General features: G+C 32.8%; 2 protein-coding genes and 1 long non-coding RNA gene across 3 annotated transcripts; all 3 read right to left on the reverse strand.

Annotated features, from left to right (window-relative positions):
• Positions 1-1,267: 1,267 nt before the first annotated feature.
• Positions 1,268-7,055, reverse strand: LOC149898672 (uncharacterized). Its single transcript, XM_090115112.1, has 2 exons — positions 6,816-7,055; positions 1,268-4,843 (listed from the first exon to the last, which is right to left on the reverse strand). The coding sequence occupies exon 2, from the start codon at positions 4,832-4,834 to the stop codon at positions 1,307-1,309; it is 3,528 nt and encodes a 1,175-aa protein (XP_089971238.1). The 5' UTR covers positions 4,835-4,843; positions 6,816-7,055; the 3' UTR covers positions 1,268-1,306.
• A 1,437-nt stretch (positions 7,056-8,492) lies between these two features.
• LOC149898673 (uncharacterized) lies at positions 8,493-18,695 on the reverse strand. Its single transcript, XM_090114913.1, has 2 exons — positions 18,331-18,695; positions 8,493-14,135 (listed from the first exon to the last, which is right to left on the reverse strand). Exon 2 carries the CDS (start codon positions 14,124-14,126, stop codon positions 10,587-10,589), a length of 3,540 nt encoding a protein of 1,179 aa, XP_089971039.1. The 5' UTR covers positions 14,127-14,135; positions 18,331-18,695; the 3' UTR covers positions 8,493-10,586.
• Positions 16,923-17,571, reverse strand: LOC149898674 (uncharacterized). Its single transcript, XR_016458029.1, has 2 exons — positions 17,411-17,571; positions 16,923-17,107 (listed from the first exon to the last, which is right to left on the reverse strand). It is a non-coding gene; the product is annotated as an uncharacterized LOC149898674 (long non-coding RNA).
• Positions 18,696-18,704: the final 9 nt, after the last annotated feature.

The following is an 18,704-nucleotide window of genomic DNA, read 5'->3' on the forward strand; positions in this document are numbered from 1 at the left end:
TAATAATGTTATATATTATCTAAACGTAAGTTTTTAGTTGAGAATAGAACGAAAACGAAAGTTTAAAACATTATAAGATATCAAGAAGAAATTAAAATAAACTGTAGAAGCAGTCCCTTGTCATTCATGGCATGTATTGTTCAATATCTATTAGGGCTGATTTTTCAATCCTTGGTTAAAACTTATTCATCGAATAACATATTAGACTACCATTTCAAAAATGTATTCTAATTGTCCGTATTTGACAGTTTACAGGTGACATTTTTAAAATCTTCGTGTATAACTACTTAATACTTTATTGGACGGATAAATTTTAACCAAGGATTGAAAAATTGGCCCTTAATTACGTAACTTAATAGAATTCGTACTCAAGCTAAATATAACAATCACTACATACTTATACTTACTTATACTTATACTTACATAGTATAAAACAAATTCGCTTTCCCTGTCCCTATGTCCCTTTGTACGCTTAAATCTTTGAAACTACGCAACGGATTTTGATGAGGTTTTTTTTAATAGATAGAGTGATTCAAGAGGAAGGTTTATATGTATAAAAACATCCATTAAATAGTGGAGAAGTACTGTTATTTTTGAGGTTTCGAATGTGATGTCGTAAAAAATTACATTTTTTCCGCTTACATTGCAAACGCAGACTGAACCCTACGAGTTTTATCAAAATAATGTACTAAGTATTATACACATTGAAAAGGTCTACAGAAAAGTTCGCGATGGTATATGTTTATCTCTTATGGATAGCCCACAACAACTTATTTTGTCATTTACTTTTTACGACAAATAATGGCTAATTTTAGATGCGATTTTAACCAATACATCATTAATCCTTAACCAATTAAATACCTACCTTGAATACATTGTTCATTTAATATAGATCTATATGGCCCATTGGCCATTACACCGTATGATTTAAGTGAATATTTTCGAAGATATTACAGATTTAAAAATTGCGGGACGTAGGCTCGTAGCGTTTGCGGCGGTACCGGCCGGTCGCCCGGCTATATATTTTATACCCGTGCGAAACCGGAGCGGGCCGCTATGTTTTTATATACAACGTTCACAGTTTTTCTGTAGTATATTTAGTATCAGCATTGCACCCGTTCGAAGCCGGGGCGGGTCACTAGTTATTAATAATCCTTAAAAGTATCGGTTATAAAATTTTAATCGTAATTCGTATGTACCCGAATTTAAGATGCACCGTGCAAATATAATTTCATTATTTTGCATTAGTCAAATGCTCATAAATGCCTCACTTACAAATATTTTACTTATAGCGTAATATACTTTTTCAACATTCATATCTCTTTTTAAAATCCTTTAATATGAACTTATTATAATATAAGCTCTGTATTTCAAAATTATTTATGTGTTTCAATTTTTGTACATATGTTCCACTTAGTTTTCTAAACAATTCGTTTTGATCATTTGATTCCGAAACATCAAGGGGTAACATAGTTATAGAAAATCTTAGAAGGTCCATATCTGTGCCTGCCACAATTTCGTTACAAAGATACGCTATCAGAATATCGTAATTTATTTTCATTATGCTTGCCAAAGTTACCAAATTATTTGTGATAACACTGCAAGTCTCTTCCAAAAAACCAGGAAATAGTTGATTATTTGATCTTATATCTTTTATAAACTTCACCAATGATTCATATGCAAGCTTAGCTACATGTTCACTGTCCCAAGGGTTTTCAATCTTTATTTTTAACATCATTTCTAAGAGTGTCAAGTCCAAGATGGTTCGATACATCACATGACTTGGGTAATACTCTTGAACCATCCGGAGAATCTTTTCTAATATTTTGAAAATGTAGTCATGATTCTCTTGTCGATACGGGTTTTTTTTTATTTGTTTTATAAACTTATAAAATAATTCAATCACGACATATTTATCATCTACAACTACATTCCAACGTTTGAACAACAGCTCCAAAAATGTTTGTAAGAATGCAAGTGAATCCTGCAGTTCAATTATATTATTGCAGGTCACTATATATTCAAATGTGAACTGCCAAAATTGATCATGTACTTTAGTTAATTCGTATGTGTGCGTTTGTTGTATTCCATCTTCGTGTAGCATATAATGAACAAAATCATCGATGAGTTCAAATCTGCAAAAGCCCCTGTCCGGCCTGAATTTTCTCATTTTGTGCACTATATTCGCTTTCAGTTCTAAGTTTTTAATTTTTTTATCAGAAAAGTCTCGTGTACATATATAAGCATTTTTGTATAGATCGGTTTTAAACGTCTCAGGTACTTTGTCACTGAGCATGCAGTCGTACAATTCGGTCTGATCGTCCTCGTTCAGACTCGATGTGAGGAAGTACAAAGAATCGATAAACTCATATTGGACAGACTCGTGGGATTTTGCAATTTTTTTTACAAGAGCACAATAAATCACTTTTCTTAGCGAAACATTCTTGCTGTTCTGCCAAATTTGAGATATCAATGATTTCAAGTTTTCCGTGCTGTACACTTGGAACGCTAAACGAATACCATGCTTCTGTATTGAAACCGGGCTATTTAATAGAAATTCTGTTAATTTAATTGACACAGCAAATGGCAATTTTACCATGTACATATTTATCATAGGCAAACAGTAATGAATATAATCCCCTTTAATGTACTGTGTAATACTTTCGAGCGGAACCGGTGGACGGGAATAGCATGCAAAACGGCATATTTGTTCTTGAATTGTTAAAATCTTTTTATTAATCTCAGAGTAACTAATTTTTCCTTCCTCCGGTACATACTTCGTCAAAAATTCCGATTTGGTGGATTCGTCTGCCAATTGGAAGATACCGTAGACCGAAGTCCTCACAACATACATGGCCATGGGATACTTGCAAGTGGACAGATCCTCTATGCAATTGGTGAAGAAATTAACAAAGTCCTTTGCAATATCATTGTAAAAGTATACTCGTAGTTTCCTCAACAAATGAGTTAGTCTAAAGTTACACTGCATCATTCGCTCTTGTATTTCGGAAAATTTGCTTGTCACCAATTTGTTATCTTTTTTTAATAACCGCATCAGAGTGGCGTCCTTTAATTTTTCCTCTTTCTTCGGATTCCATAATCCGTAACGTTGAAATTCCTTAATATTCATTTTTATAAATGACGTTACCGACGAGGGCAAACAATCTTTATCTTTTCCAAAAAACAAGAAAATGTTTATTAATTTGTTAACAGTTTCTATTCTTGCTGGTGTGGACGAAGAGTATTCATCAAATTTCTTGATAAAATAGTCAAATAAGTATTTATACACACTATCAAGTTGCTCTTTTTTTAAATGCTTAAAAAATTTACAGATTTGGTTACAATCTAAATCAGTATCTATATAAAACATTAATGCTTCATGCATGTCTTTGCCGTGTAATATATTGTATACGATGCAAAGCATTCTATATGAATCCTTTCCATAAAATCCAGGGGTGTACACTTCCATGCTGTACAATATTTTATTGAATGCTTCCCAACAGGTGACATCAAATTCAAAAACATTGTATTTGCCGATCACTTTATCGATAAACCTTTCTTTGTGATGTCCAATTTCTTTGACATATCTCTCATAGTAGTAATTAAGTAGATTTTCTAAATCTTTCTCATTTCTACACGAATCTATCAATATCCTTGACATTTTATTTCTTGCAGTTTCATCTGTAGTTACGAGTACATACTGCTTTATAGCTTTCATGGCTTTTTCGAAATTTACGAACCTATACCAAATAAAATCATTATTCTTTCCCAATAACTCTTCACCTCTCTCTATGTGTTTCAAAGCCCATGCTTCTCTTTCCTCAATTGTAAGCATTTGATGATATTTCTGGTAATAGAAGTCTACATTCATTTCAAATGGTTCACTTCCATACTTAGATATAAAGGTGTTTTTGCAAAAGTTAAATACTTCTGTTTTAGGTATATGGTCGAAAAGTTCCTTGTTGTTTTCATAAAAATGATTCAGCCAAAAAGATTCCACATTCGTTGGAAAGAGGGCGGTGATATAAATTTTCACATCATCAGCCGTACTGTATCGACATAACACGTTTACGTAAATTTTCGTTATATATGTAAGCGGTGTCCTGAGAACTCTTATTTTATGTTTAGTCAATATACTCTTAGACATATTTTTACTGAAATAGAAATATGTGCATAGGTCGGGATAATTCTCAAATAAATCTAAATATTTATTTTCATCGATATTATATAAATAAGAAAGTCGAGTGAAAGTCTCGCTCCCGTAACCGAGTTCTGAAAGGTATGCATTAGCAAGACTGAATGAATTATTAATGTAAAATTTTAAAAGATTAGGATGTTTTCGAGCGTAATCAAAATTATCTTTGATAGTATCCATTTTAAACGACTCTGGTGTTGATAAAAGAAATTTGAAGGCTAGAGCATCCATTCCAAGAATTTTGTAATATTCATAGAAATCTATTGCCCTTTTTTCATTTCTAATTTTATCAGCTATAGTTTTAATCGTTTTCGTTTTCATTTTCTGGGACATGTGAGGGAATATCTCATCTTCTAAGTAATTAGGGTTGATAATATGTGCATTTTCATCAGTATACAGCCATTCACACTTCAGTGCTCTCGACAAGTACAAGCTGTCTCCACATTTCATCACCTCTACAATATAATCTATATTTTTATATTGCGATGCGACATCAATCTTGTACAACCTGTCGATGTCGGATTGTTCCTTTGCATTCTTAATGTCGTTGAATAGTATTTCATTTTGTATGGCTTTCTTTACCTTTGCGTTTAGTTCCTGCTGTCGCTTGCCTAAACTCTCTCCCGTTAACTCAATCATAGTAACTAACTGTAACAAAAGAGAAATTATTATTTTTTTTTCAACATTATAAATAATGCAGTTCGGATGGTTGTTTGTGACGGATACAAAATTAGTATACATGAGTTGTTCTCATGTTGTTCTATAGGTAGATATAAATTCACACACACACGACAGTCATGATAAACAAACACAACAACAAATAATAGCAAAATCAGTCTTGCTGCTCTTGCGGCTTGCCTAATTAACCAAGGCACACCAAGGGAAGTTTAATATACTCGCGGCTTCGCCTGCCTGGACAAGTAAATTCAACAAAAAGTGGCATCATACAAGCTAGGCATCTATCAAAAATGGAGAGTAGATTTTTTAATTTTGAACTAGTCTATACAATCGTGCAAAAATCATGTAGCTAATAGGAATTTGCAGCATTTGGATTGATTCAAATGTATGTGCATATGGTGGATCATCTGATGGGAATAAGATGTTTAACGTCGATAAAAAGCCCATATCACTATTTCGGCTTCTAATTATCTTCAGACACTAACGTCGTGACTCGTGACATAAACAAGATGTCCATCTGCAGTGCGTATAGGATCCTGATCCCTTGAAACTGATTGAATTAAAATATTTTATATAAAATAAATAGTTATAAGTAACTATAAATTATATTTTATAAACTATAAAAAAGTATATCATTCAAAGAGATAAAATCATTATTTCAACAGTATCTAATAATGTTCGTTAGATACAGGTGGATATTATTGTTAATTTCCAGAAAAGATAGTATACCAGTTATAGATAGTATTTCAGTATAACTGGCAATAACAATAGCCGTATCAGATTGTTTTACATTATAATATTATATGATATAAATTGTTCGTCAACATACGCGAAATTTTGATAACTAACTACTTACTATCAGTACATTACGACCGGTTTATATTTATGTGTATTTAACTAACTAAAATACAATATATTTTTAGATTAATTTTAACATTTTACATTGCAGTTATTATTATTATCTATCTTTTCTATCTTTAGTGTTTACAAGCAAAGAACTCATTTATATTATAAAAGCAATGAGATTGCAGCCACTTTTTTAATTTAATTTTAAACAATTGCATGGGCAATTCCTTAAATGCCATTGGGATTTTGTTATATATCTTCGCACTCATAACATGGCTGTTTTTGCTACATAAAGCAGTGCGACAAATTGGAAGTTGCAATCTGTGAGGATCCCTGGTTGGGTACTGACTATTTTGACAACTTTTAATGTACATAATATAGGGATGCTGTTTTACAAATATTCCAACCTCAAAGATGTATAAGGAAGTAAGTATTAAAAGTCCGAGTCGCTTAAATAAGTCTCGACAACTTTCGCCACATATTGCTCTGACACACCTTTTCTGAGCTATAAAGACTTTTTTTACGTTTGTAGAGTTGCCCCATAAATAAGACCATACCGAAGCAACGATGAAACATAACCATGATATACAATGATTGCCGCTCTCATCAATAATCTGTTTAATTCTTCTGAGGGCAAATACAAACTTATTTACACGAGTACAAACAGAATCCGTGTGAGCTTTCCAATTTAAGTGGTTGTCTAATGTGATACTTGTATACGTAGTATATTATTATTAGTCTGTGGTGATACCTAAAAATACCGTTTCAGTAACTTCGTCAATACGTTGTCCATTATAAAATATTATGTCAAGGTTATGTCTAATGTTATGATAATTACAGAATTGCATTAGTTTTGTTTTTGTAATGTTAGGAGTTAAATTATTATATTTTAGCCATTCTGTTACATTTTTGATATTTAAATAAATGTCTTGTAATTATGTATGTGAATTACAATTACAATTGGGTTGTCCTTCGTTTACTTCCTTCGATAATAGAAAGAGGTGCCGTAAGTAGGTATATAGGTAGTGCACAAATTATTGCCCATTTACAGAAATTGATTACTGTAATACGTATTATCAATTTGAATATAACTTACTGTTAATTATATAACACCTCCTCCGCTGACTGCTTAACTGATAATAATGTAAAAGCATGTAAAAGTATGATAACTCTGATGATGATTAATGATATTATTTTTATCTAGGTACTTAAGATTCACATTATACAAAAAAAAGGTCGTGGGTGTCGAGCAAACGTGTCAGACCTCAGAGCAAAAATTCTTTGGCAAGATTCAAAGATACCAAAATCATTCAAAATTTTACCCTCAACGCGCGAGTTTCACTTTATCAGTCCAATATTCAGTAAAGTGTAAACTGTCGTCTGTCAAATGTCACCAGCAGACAGCAGTGATCATACCTCAGAGCAATAAACCTAGGTTTATTCCTCTGAGAATAAACCTATCCTCTGAGGATCATACCGTAGGATCAATGATCATACGAGTGATCATGTTGAAGTGTTGCCCTATAGTGAAAATAAAACCCACGAGACTTCAAGGGTGTAATCGTGTGTGCACAGGCGATTATTCCGTAAATATTACAGATATCAAAAAACTTTAAACTGATATCGAAAGTACTATAACTAATAAGTAAAATGGCCTAAAACTTTGAATACAATAAAAAGGAATTGCATATATGAATAAACAAAGTATGAGTTTTTAAAGTGAAACTTTTATTACATCGTCTCAAACTTTTTGGTCTGTGTAGCGCATGTCGCGTGTATCGCGGCTGCCGAGTAGGTATACCTACTCGGCAGCCGACCGTCACGCGACATGCGCTACACAAAGCAGTGTTCGGAACCGTTCGAACAGTTTCACTTTTACCGTGGTTTCATAAAACCACACAACATTTTTTTGGTTAACATATTACTACTTACGATAATAAAATCGTAAGAAAGTCAAAACTGTACATTGAATAAATTTTAAAAATAATACTTGTGGCGTGATCTACAATAATTACCGAAACCAAAAATATAGTTTTAAGAATTATTGTCTGTATGTATGCCCGGTCTAAAATCAAAAAGTACTGCATGAATTTACTTCAAACTCGGTACAAAGATAGCTTGAGACCTGAGGAAGGACTTAGGATAGGTTTTATCCCGGAACTACAACACTAAAAAATACATATTATATAGGTATTAAAAATCAATTAAATGGCGTTATTTTTAATTTAACAAATAAAATATACCTACCGAACTAAACATCGCATCGATAGGAAAAGTTGTTCCTATTTGTACCTAATATTTATTTTGAATCTCATATTGGAATTTAATTAGAATAGAAAATAAAACCAACCGGATAATTTGCAAATATAATTTATTTATTATACTAAAAATGCAATATCAATATTTCGTATAAAAATAATTACAATGACAACAAATATTTGTTTTTAAACCAGTTATAAAGTCTGTGCTTATAATCTATACTTATAATAAATCTGTAGAGAGGCCAATTCTGTACATGAAATATATTTAAAAAAAACTATGAAGGGGTGATAAGGGATCGCTACTGATGCCAAAAATGCAATCAGTAAAATTTTTGTCTGTCTGTATATTCGTTATAGAAACAAAAACTACACGACGGATTTTAACCAAATTTGGCACAATTATTCTTCATACTCCTGCCCCCCTAGTCAAGTGGTTTTCTGTTAGCGTAGCGTTCAATTGAATAGACTACGAATGTATGAGATTGACGTAAGCTGTAGATAAACGTATCTATAGCTTACGTCAATCTCATACATTCGTAGTCTATTCTATTGAACGCTACGCTAACAGAAAGCCACTTGACTAGGGGGGCTGGGCAGGTTATAGTAAAAGAATCATGTAAATCGGTGTAGAAACACCAAAGTTATACATGAAATACGCTATAAGTCATCGCGCGTGAATACAGAATCATGCAGCCATAAGGATTATTTTTGTGTATCAGTTGCCGCGTTCGACGCGCTTCGCGGCGGGCGCTATAAAAAGGCGGCGGGTCTGCACCCGTTTCGCGTTGTCATGGCATCACGTGTGAACGGCTGAACCGATTTCGATAATTCTTTTCTATTATATTCCTTGAAGTACGAGGATGGTTTTTATGTAGAGAAAACGTAAATATGTACCACGGGCGAAGCCGGGGCGGACCGCTAGTTAATAATATAGTTAATCAGAAAATTACAAAATATATAACTACAATACTTTCATTTTTCATTTCACTTCATTTTCAATAGATTTCAGATATTTATGCTGGTTTTTGTTTCCTGCAGGCTGATGATTTAACAAATTATTTTTTATTTTTAATGTAATACATTGACGCTTTAGAGAAAAAAAAAGCAAAATATATTTTGACCAAATTAATGTACATGTCGTGGCCATATCGTAGATTTGGTCACATCATCAAATGCTCGATAATTTCATGAAACAGTCGCATTTCATGAATGTTTTAATGGCTATTGACCACATCATGATGTGTTTTGAGCAGATCATTGATAAGAAATCGTTTCTCAATATTCGTAACTAATCGCGCGGTTTCTTCGTGAAATGGTCAAGATTATTAAAATTTGAACATATCGTAGAGCAGTTACATTAAGTACTGGTAGAGGCGCTGCAAGCGCTTAATATAGGGTTGAAGATGTTATTTCTTGCAGTGTAAAAGTTAATAATTCGATATTAAATTATGATAAAAGTGATAAGAAACATAATAATTTACGACGAGTAGTATGGAGACTGAGGATGTTAGGATGTTACTGACTTATATTTAAGAATATATGCATTGAAAATCCTATAACTATATTTATAAATCTTACTATGTATATTATTATATATTTTGATTGTTTTCTAAAAATAGATACCTATAAATTTATATAATATAAAAATAGATGTGTACCTTGACATTTTTGATAGCTAATAGATAAAAATTATGTTTCAAATAACTGTTTATGTTGCTAGAAGTTTTTTTTAATTACGTTACTAGACTTTGTATAATTTATAAAACAATAATTGGATTAATTTTATTTCAGTCAGCCGACTAATTTAAATGACAATAAACAAGTTCTTAAAATATTCTGATTTTAATTTTACAGCTATATGAAATCGTGAAACATCAACGATTTAATAATCTGGTCAAATTAAGTTACCCATATCATGAAATCTGCCCATTTCATTAAATTATCGAGCATTTCATGAAGTGGGCGAATCTACGATATGGCTACGGCACAAACATTTGGCGCTCAAGTTAGGGGGCCGACGCAGATATGGGGGAGCGCAGCGCAGAGCATTATTCATTGTGATACTATTATCAACATTGTCCTCATTAAAATAATATTAAAAATCAAATATCAACTATTTATTCCCGAGGAGCATCATATGCGAAAGATAGAGTAAAAAATATACTTCAGATACAAATTTGATTTGGATGAAGATAAATTAAATCCGCAGTGGATCATGTGTCCATGAAATTAACATCCTCCACTTCCTGTTCAATTTAATAATGTTATCTAAACGTAAGTTTTTAGTTGAGAATAGAACGAAAACGAAAGTTTAAAACATTATAAGATATCAAGAAGAAATTAAGATAAACTGTAGAAGCAGTCCCTTGTCATTCATGGCATGTATTGTTCGATATCTATTAATTATGCAACTTTAAAATAGAATTCTTACTCATGCTAAATATAACAATTATTAATAATCCTTAAAAGTATCGGTTATAAAATTTTAATTGTAATTCGTATGTACCCGAATTTAAGGTGCAAATATAATTTAATTATTTTGCATTAGTCAAATGCTCATAAATGCCTTACTTACAAATATTTTACTTATAGCGTAATATACTTTTTCAACATTCATATCTTTTTTTAAAATCCTTTAATATGAACTTATTATAATATAAGCTCTGTATTTCAAAATTATTTATGTGTTTCAATTTTTGTACATATGTTCCACTTAGTTTTCTAAACAATTCGTTTTGATCATTTGATTTCGAAACATCAAGGGGTAACATAGATATAGAAAATCTTAGAAGGTCCATATCTGTGCCTGCCACAATTTCGTTACAAAGATACGCTATCAGAATAACGTAATTTATATTCGTTAAGCTTGCCAAAGTTCTCAAATTATTTGTGATAACACTGCAAGTCTCTTCCAAAAAACCAGGAAATAGTTGATTATTTGATCTTATATCTTTTATAAACTTCACCAATGATTCATATGCAAGCTTAGCTACATGTTCACTGTCCCAAGGGTTTTCAATCTTTATTTTTAACATCATTTTTAAGAGTGTCAAGTCCAAGATGGTTCGATACATCACATGACTTGGGTAATACTCTTGAACCATCCGGAGAATCTTTTCTAAGATTTTGAAAATGTAGTCATGATTCTCTTGTCGATACGGGTTTTCTTTTATTTGTTTTATAAACTTATAAAATAATTCAATCACGACATATTTATCATCTACAACTACATTCCAACGTTTGAACAACAGCTCCAAAAATGTTTGTAAGAATGCAATTGAATCCTGCAGTTCAATTATATTATTGCAGCTCACTATATATTCAAATGTGAACTGCCAAAATTGATCATGTACTTTAGTTAATTCGTATGTGTGCGTTTGTTGTATTCCATCTTCGTGTAGCATATAATGAACAAAATCATCGATGAGTTCAAATCTGCAAAAGCCCCTGTCCGGCCTGAATTTTCTCATTTTGTGCACTATATTTGCTTTCAGTTCTAAGTTTTTAATTTTTTTATCAGAAAAGTCTCGTGTACATATATAAGCATTTTTGTATAGATCAGTTTTAAACGTCTCAGGTACTTTGTCACTGAACATGCAGTCGTACAATTCGGGCTGGTCGTCCTCGTTCAGACTCGATGTGAGGAAGTACAAAGAATCGATAAACTCATATTGGACAGACTCGTGGGATTTTGCAATTTTTTTTACAAGAGCACAATAAATCACTTTTCTTAGCGACACATTCTTGCTTTTCTGCCAAATTTGGGATATCAATGTTTTCAAGTTGTCCGTGCTGTACACTTGGAACGCTAAACGAATACCATGCTTCTGTATTGAAACCGGGCTATTTAATAGAAATTCTGTTAATTTAATTGACACAGCAAATGGCAATTTTACCATGTACATATTTATCATAGGCAAACAGTAATGAATATAATCCCCTTTAATGTACTGTGTAATACTTTCGAGCGGAACCGGTGGACGGGAATAGCATGCAAAACGGCATATTTGTTCTTGAATTGTTAAAATCTTTTTATTAATCTCCGAGTAACTAATTTTTCCTTCCTCCGGTACATACTTCGTCAAAAATTCCGATTTGGTGGATTCGTCTGCCAATTGGAAGATACCGTAGACCGAAGTCCTCACAACATACATCGCCATGGGATACTTGCATGTGGACAGATCCTCTATGCAATTGGCGAAGAAATTAACAAAGTCCTTAGCAATATCATTGTAAAAGTATACTCGTAGTTTCCTCAACAAATGCGTTAGTTTAAAGTTACACTGCATCATTCGCTCTTGTATCTCGGAAAATTTACTTGTCACCAATTTGTTATCTTTTTTTAATAACCGCAGCAGAGTGGCGTCCTTTAATTTTTCCTCTTTCTTCGGATTCCATAATCCGAAATGTTCAAAATCCTTAATATTCATTTTTATAAATGACGTTACCGACGAGGGCCAACAATCTTTATCTTTTCCAAAAAACAAGAAAATGTTTATTAATTTGTTAACAGTTTCTATTCTTGCTGGTGTGGACGAAGAGTTTTTATGAAATTCCTTGATAAAATATTCAAATAAGTATTTGTACACACTATCAAGTTGCTTTTTTTTTAAATGCTTATAAAATTTTCTGATTTCGTTACAATCTAAATCAGTATCTATATAAAACATTAATGCTTCATGCATGTCTTTGCCGTGTAAAATATTGTATACGATGCAAAGCATTCTATATGAATCCTTTCCATAAAATCCAGGGGTGTACACTTCCATGCTGTACAATATTTTATTGAATGCTTCCCAACAGGTGACATCAAATTCAAAAACATTGTATTTGCCGATCACTTTATCGATAAACCTTTCTTTGTGATGTCCAATTTCTTTGACATATCTCTCATAGTAGTAATTAAGTAGATTTTCTAAATCTTTCTCATTTCTACACGAATCTATCAATATCCTTGACATTTTATTTCTTGCAGTTTCATCTGTAGTTACGAGTACATACTGCTTTATAGCTTTCATGGCTTTTTCGAAATTTACGAACCTATACCAAATAAAATCATTATTCTTTCCCAATAACTCTTCACCTCTCTCTATGTGTTTTAAAGCCCATTCTTCTCTTTCCTCAATTGTAAGCATTTGATGATATTTCTGGTAATAGAAGTCTACATTCATTTCAAATGGTTCACTTCCATACTTAGATATAAAGGTGTTTTTGCAAAAGTTAAATACTTCTGTTTTAGGTATATGGTCGAAAAGTTCCTTGTAGTTTTCATAAAAATTACGCGACCAAAAAGATTTCACTTGCGTTGGAAAGAGGGCGGTGATATATATTTTTACATCATCAGCCGTACTGTATCGACATAACACGCCATTGTAAATTTTCGTTATATATGTAAGCGGTGTCCTGAGAACTCTTATTTTATGTTTCGTCAATATAATCTTAGACATATTTTTACTGAAATGGAAATGTATGCATGGGTCGCAATAATTCTCAAATAAATCTAAATATTTATTTTCATCAATATTATATAAATAAGAGAGTCGAGTGAAAGCCTCGCCCTTTTTTACATTCCCGTAACCGAGTTCTGAAAGGTATGCTGCAGCAATACTGAATGAATTATTAATGTAAAATTTTAAAAGTTTAGGATGTTTTAGAGCGTAATTAAAATTATCTTTGATAGTATCTATTTTAAACGACTCTGGTGTTGATAAAAGAAATTTGAAGGCTAGAGCATCCATTCTAGGAATTTTGTAATATTCATAGAAATCTATTGCCCTTTTTTCGTTTTTAATTTTATCAGCTATAGATTTAATCGTTTTCGTTTTCATTTTCAGGGACATGTGAGGGAATATTTCATCTTGCAAGTAATTAGGGTTGATAATATGTGCATATTCATCAGTATACAGCCATTCACACTTCAGGGCTCTCGACACGTACAAGCTGTCTCCACATTTCAACACCTCTACAATATAATCTATATTTTTATATTGCGATGCGACATCAATCTTGTACAACCTGTCGATGTCGGATTGTTCCTTTGCATTCTTAATGTCGTTGAATAGTATTTCATTTTGTATGGCTTTCTTTACCTTTGCGTTTAGTTCCTGCTGTCGCTTGCCTAAACTCTCTCCCGTTAACTCAATCATTGTAACTAACTGTAACAAAAGAGAAATTATTTATTAAATTAAACAAACAAACACAAACAGTACAACAAATACAAATACCAATCAGTCTAGCTGCTCTGCTGAATACCTTGACTAAGAGTAAGTCCACACGGCGCGTCGCGTCAGCGTTGCGACGTCGCAACGCAAATATTTGACGCGTAGGCAGCCACACGGGCGCTGCGCCATCGCAGCGTTACTACTACTACAACTGAGCGCTGCTGCTCCGATGTCGCAATGAGTACACCCCCTCCCGCTCCGTCTCGGGGGCTGATGTCCGTCACGTGTGCGTTGCGCCGACGCAGCGCGCCGTGTGAACAGTGAACACTTTGATTATTTGTATGAAAAACTAGCAATGCCCTGCGGTTTCACCCGCACAGATAGCGATATCGTGACAGTGAAAATTCTACTATAGGTCGGACTATAGGTTTAATTTTTAATCACATGAAAATCACCTTCACCCCGTCCCGCACTACGCCTGCTCATTGTATTAAACAGTATACCTACTATTTTCTGTAGATTGACACTTTTAAAAATTCGTTATATCTTTTGAATGGCATATCCAATTTTTTTCATTTAAAAAGTATTTTGCTGGTATTGAAACAGTCTATAATAAAACATCATTTAATGGGATAAGGATTAATATATGTGTATGGATAACATGGTTTGATTACTGTCGGCACTTCTATTTACTTTGAAAACGTAAATAAGTTGTTGTAGTAACATAACTACTGAAGATGGACATATGGTATCGCGGACTTTCTCGTAGATATTGATCCATTCTATAATACCGTAGAACATTTTTTTGTTCTATCTTCAATAGATTCCGCAGCGCACGCGATGACAGAAGTTTTATTGAGGAATTTTTTACACCTTGGGTTACATTATGGCATTTTTGGTAAGGATCTCTAATTTTTTTGAAAATGCAATATAGCCTATGTTGCTCAGTGAAGATGCAGCTTTCTAATGGTGAAAGAATTTTTGAAATCGGTACAGTAGTTTATGCGTGAAAACCATACATACATACATACATAATTACAAATCTTTCCTCTTTATAATATTAGTATAGAAGTATAGATATAGAAGTAAGTATAGACGACGCGGACGAAGCGACAGCGCTACGACGACGCAACGCTGACGCGACGCGCCGTGTGGACTTACTCTAAGTGAACTTTAATATACTAGCCGTAGATACTAGCCTAACGTGGCTTAACGTAAATGCTACGCATCTATCAGAAATGGAGAGCTCTACAGTCTACACCCACAAAAAAGGCCCTAAGCTCCCTTTATATCGAAAAAATTTTGTTCTACTGCACGATTTTGCGTGGTCACCTCAAAAGTGACTGAATGAAAATCTCGCGAGATAGGTATAATGCAACCTTTAGATTATAATCTATCTAATAATATGTATCTTTAGTTATTTATCTATTGTGATCTATCAATAAATTATGATTCGTAAAATACTGTTTACCATTTAACGCATTAGTTTTCGTAGATGTTAGCTATGGAAGTGACATAGTTTTACATTGAGGCGATATAATATTCAAAATAATGTTGATGTTTATAAGAATGTTAATTAATATTATATGTACACCAATAACTCTAGATCCACAGATCGGATTTTCTTGATTTTTGCTATCATGGACTTGCCTCAGCATGAATTAGGATAAGAATTGAGTAATAATACCTATGTACCCGGCGGAAACGGGACGAGCATCGAAGATCTCTCTATCTCTCTTCTCGTCAACTTTTTTTAACGATTTGATAGGTATGTTAGTTATATAAGCATTTCAACCAAGTGATTTATAATCAAAATTAGGTAGTTTACTTCGGTCGATATTAGAAAGTGGGAGTGCACAAATTATTGTCCATTTACAGAAATTTATTATTGTAACAGACGACAGCAATGCTGCTAGATAAGCTTTAAAATTTTCGAATGTATTGATTTCCATTTGGCTAAAAACGTGATCCGCACAGCACAAAGGGGCACCATGAGTCATGAGAGTTACCTACCTAGAGAGTGACGTCATCATGATTCGTGAATGACGTTACTCTCTAAACATTCAATAAATATATTATTAATTATTATTATATAATTATATTTACAAAAATTAGGCTTGCGATATTAATTAATGAGTCAGTAATAAGGAAAAAATTGTTTATCCAATGCCCAAACAACAAACGAACGTTCTGGGAATCCCACAGAACAGTAAAAACATATAGAAGTGCGATAATGTCATAATTAGTATGAAAACCAGTGTCGCCAAACCCACACATTTAAACCGATAGTTATACAGTACACTACAAGTAAACTATGCCTTTGATTGGACAGCTTAATTTGAGTAAAAACTGACTTAAGTTATAAATTCAGCATTTCAATATGTACCCTAACGCACCATGTTACGGTTTATTTTAGTATAACATCCCTAGGTATATAAGCTGTTTTGTTTCTCATTGCACAGAAATTCCACATTCGAAAACATTCAGCTACTCCACAACAGAGGGCGTTAGTTTTCGATAAATATAACTTTGAACCTCAACACATAGAGATAAGGTTGAAATTTGTGTCACTCAACATTAATGACATTAACTTGATATTTATCTGATGCTATGCCCTGAGGGATGTCAGCCTTGTTATCGATAATTCACAAATAAATATTTTTTGTGTATTTTTCTTTTCTTTCTTTTATATGAGTATAGTATAATGTGTCACATTTTGGAGTATGTTTATTACTACTAAGTACGTCTTTTTATATTATTATTATTAAATAAAAAACGGAATAGAATAGTATTAATCTATATTTACAAAATACAAACAGAAAATATGCATTATTTTAAATCTTGGAACTGCCGTAGGTTTGCTGTATCGGTGGCCTTTGTTAGACCGCTTAGTGCTGTTCGGCATCCAGTTAACTCGTCACGTTGCATTTATCCATTTCTCTTTTAAATTAGCCTCTTTGGGAAATCTATAAATAAATTGGACAAATGAAAGCTAAGGAAAAATAAAATAAAATTTAATATTTATAATGTTTGTCTTTTCTAAAGTATCGATACTGTCAATATGCGCCACAAGCATCACTAAAGCGACATTCGTTTGTTTATTGCAATAATATTCCAGAAAGTCTTGTTTGCTGTTCAATCTATAATAGTACTAATTTCTTACGGATTAAGGTTCATTTTGACTAGATATTTGTATACAATTTTGACAAATTACGACAAGCGAAGTTATAACATAAAATATAATTAAAATAAATAAAAATAAGACTTACCGATGGTATGAAATGCCTCCATTGCTGATATTATTTCGTCTGCTATCATTTTTGCACTCTAATACCGAACAACACGTCCTAATTAATGAATAAATATGGAAAAAAGGTTTGACAGCTGACAACCGACTCGAATATTTTTCTGCGCACAACTGAGAGCAAGTTAGGTGAGCTTACCTTACCAGTGACACGTGGGCCACGCCCACATCACACTTCTATCTACTTTACTGTTCTGTGGGGAATCCCAATTCTCATTCGAATTTAAAAATAGAATTGTTATGAGACCAGAATTGTGCTGAATGAGATCTTATTGGAATACTATTAATTTTAATATATTCGTTATCTTAATAATAACGTACACTTATAATTGAAATTAATAAGGAAATCAATAATAAGTTTAAAACGAAAAACACAAGTCATAACCACGCAAGTCTATAGCTTTTACTGCATATTATACATACTAGCTGCTCCGCGCGGTTTCACCCCCGTGACTCCACTCCTGTTGCCCGTAGCGTGATGAAATATATCCTATAACCTTCCTCGATAAATGGGCTATCTAATACCGAAAGAATTTTTCAAATCGGACCAGTAGTTCCCGAGATTAGTGCGTTCAAACAAACAAACAAACAAACAAACTCTTCAGCTTTATAATATTAGTATAGATTGCCGGTACCGGCAGAAAACTTTAAGAAAAACATAACAAACCTTGAAATGTTTTGTAAAGGCGTATACTTAGTACTTTAAACAGTATTTCACAATAATTATAGGTAATTAATTATGTTTCTCTTCAGCGAAAAGAGATATAACTATACAAAAAATATCTCGTATCCTTTTCTCACAAAGTACTTAAATATTTTATGTCACTAATTCAATAATAGATCAAAAAACCGGGCACAATATGCCATTATAACTTGTGTACTTACTGTTATATAAATAACACCACCTCCACTAGCGGATTAATACTGATAATAATGTAAAAATATGATAACTCTGATAATGATTTATAAGAATTTTTATGACTAGTGATTCACAATTCACATTGCACAAAATAACAATAAGCACCAATCCACCCACAGAGCATGAATCCACCACAGATTAAGTATTAGTTACTACGTAACAGATGCGACAGTGATGTTTTCCATAGTTTCAGTTGGCCAGTTGTGGCGCTGCTGTAGCCTTATCAATTTTGACAGTAAAAAGTAGTGTTGCCTACCAGTTCGATATCTATATCTGACTATCGATACTTTAGTGAGGTGCCCATTGTATCGATAAAAATACTACGTACTAGCACAGACTA

This window comes from Colias eurytheme, chromosome 22, assembly GCF_061535395.1.
Source record: "Colias eurytheme isolate Ceu_HAF_F1 chromosome 22, ilColEury1 Martin Lab GWU primary, whole genome shotgun sequence".
Taxonomy (NCBI): domain Eukaryota; kingdom Metazoa; phylum Arthropoda; class Insecta; order Lepidoptera; family Pieridae; genus Colias; species Colias eurytheme.